Here is a 237-nt window from a genome sequence, read left to right as displayed (position 1 = left end):
GCCCGCAGACGGCCATGCCCCACGAGACCACGCCCTGCAGCACCCCGTTGCACACCAGCGGCCCCCCGGAGTCACCCTGGAGAGGGGGGAGAAGGGCACGTGGTGGGGCTCGATTGGGAGAAAAAGACCTTGGATGGACCCATCCACGGGCCATGGCTCAGCTCCGTGGCTCAAGCAGAAGGTGATTGGTGGGAACCCAAACTTTGGATGGACCTGTCCGCGTGCCGGGACCCACCC

The 237-nt window shown here is 66.2% G+C and overlaps 1 protein-coding gene across 1 annotated transcript in view; it reads right to left on the bottom strand.

Moving 5' to 3' along the window:
* Positions 1–2: 2 nt before the first annotated feature.
* Positions 3–237, bottom strand: part of LOC104513128 (kallikrein-14-like) — a gene marked incomplete at both ends in the record, with an annotated part of 3,628 nt that continues 3,393 nt past the window's right edge. Inside the window, one exon of the mRNA XM_010156368.1 lies at positions 3–76. Within this exon, the coding sequence (XP_010154670.1) occupies positions 3–76 (74 nt within the window). The remainder of the gene's footprint in view (positions 77–237) is intronic.

The sequence above is a fragment of the Eurypyga helias genome, unplaced genomic scaffold (assembly GCF_000690775.1).
Source record: "Eurypyga helias isolate BGI_N326 unplaced genomic scaffold, ASM69077v1 scaffold39637, whole genome shotgun sequence".
NCBI lineage: Eukaryota > Metazoa > Chordata > Aves > Eurypygiformes > Eurypygidae > Eurypyga > Eurypyga helias.
Note: the sequence above shows the minus strand (reverse complement) of the source record. Positions and strands in the feature narration are given on the sequence as shown.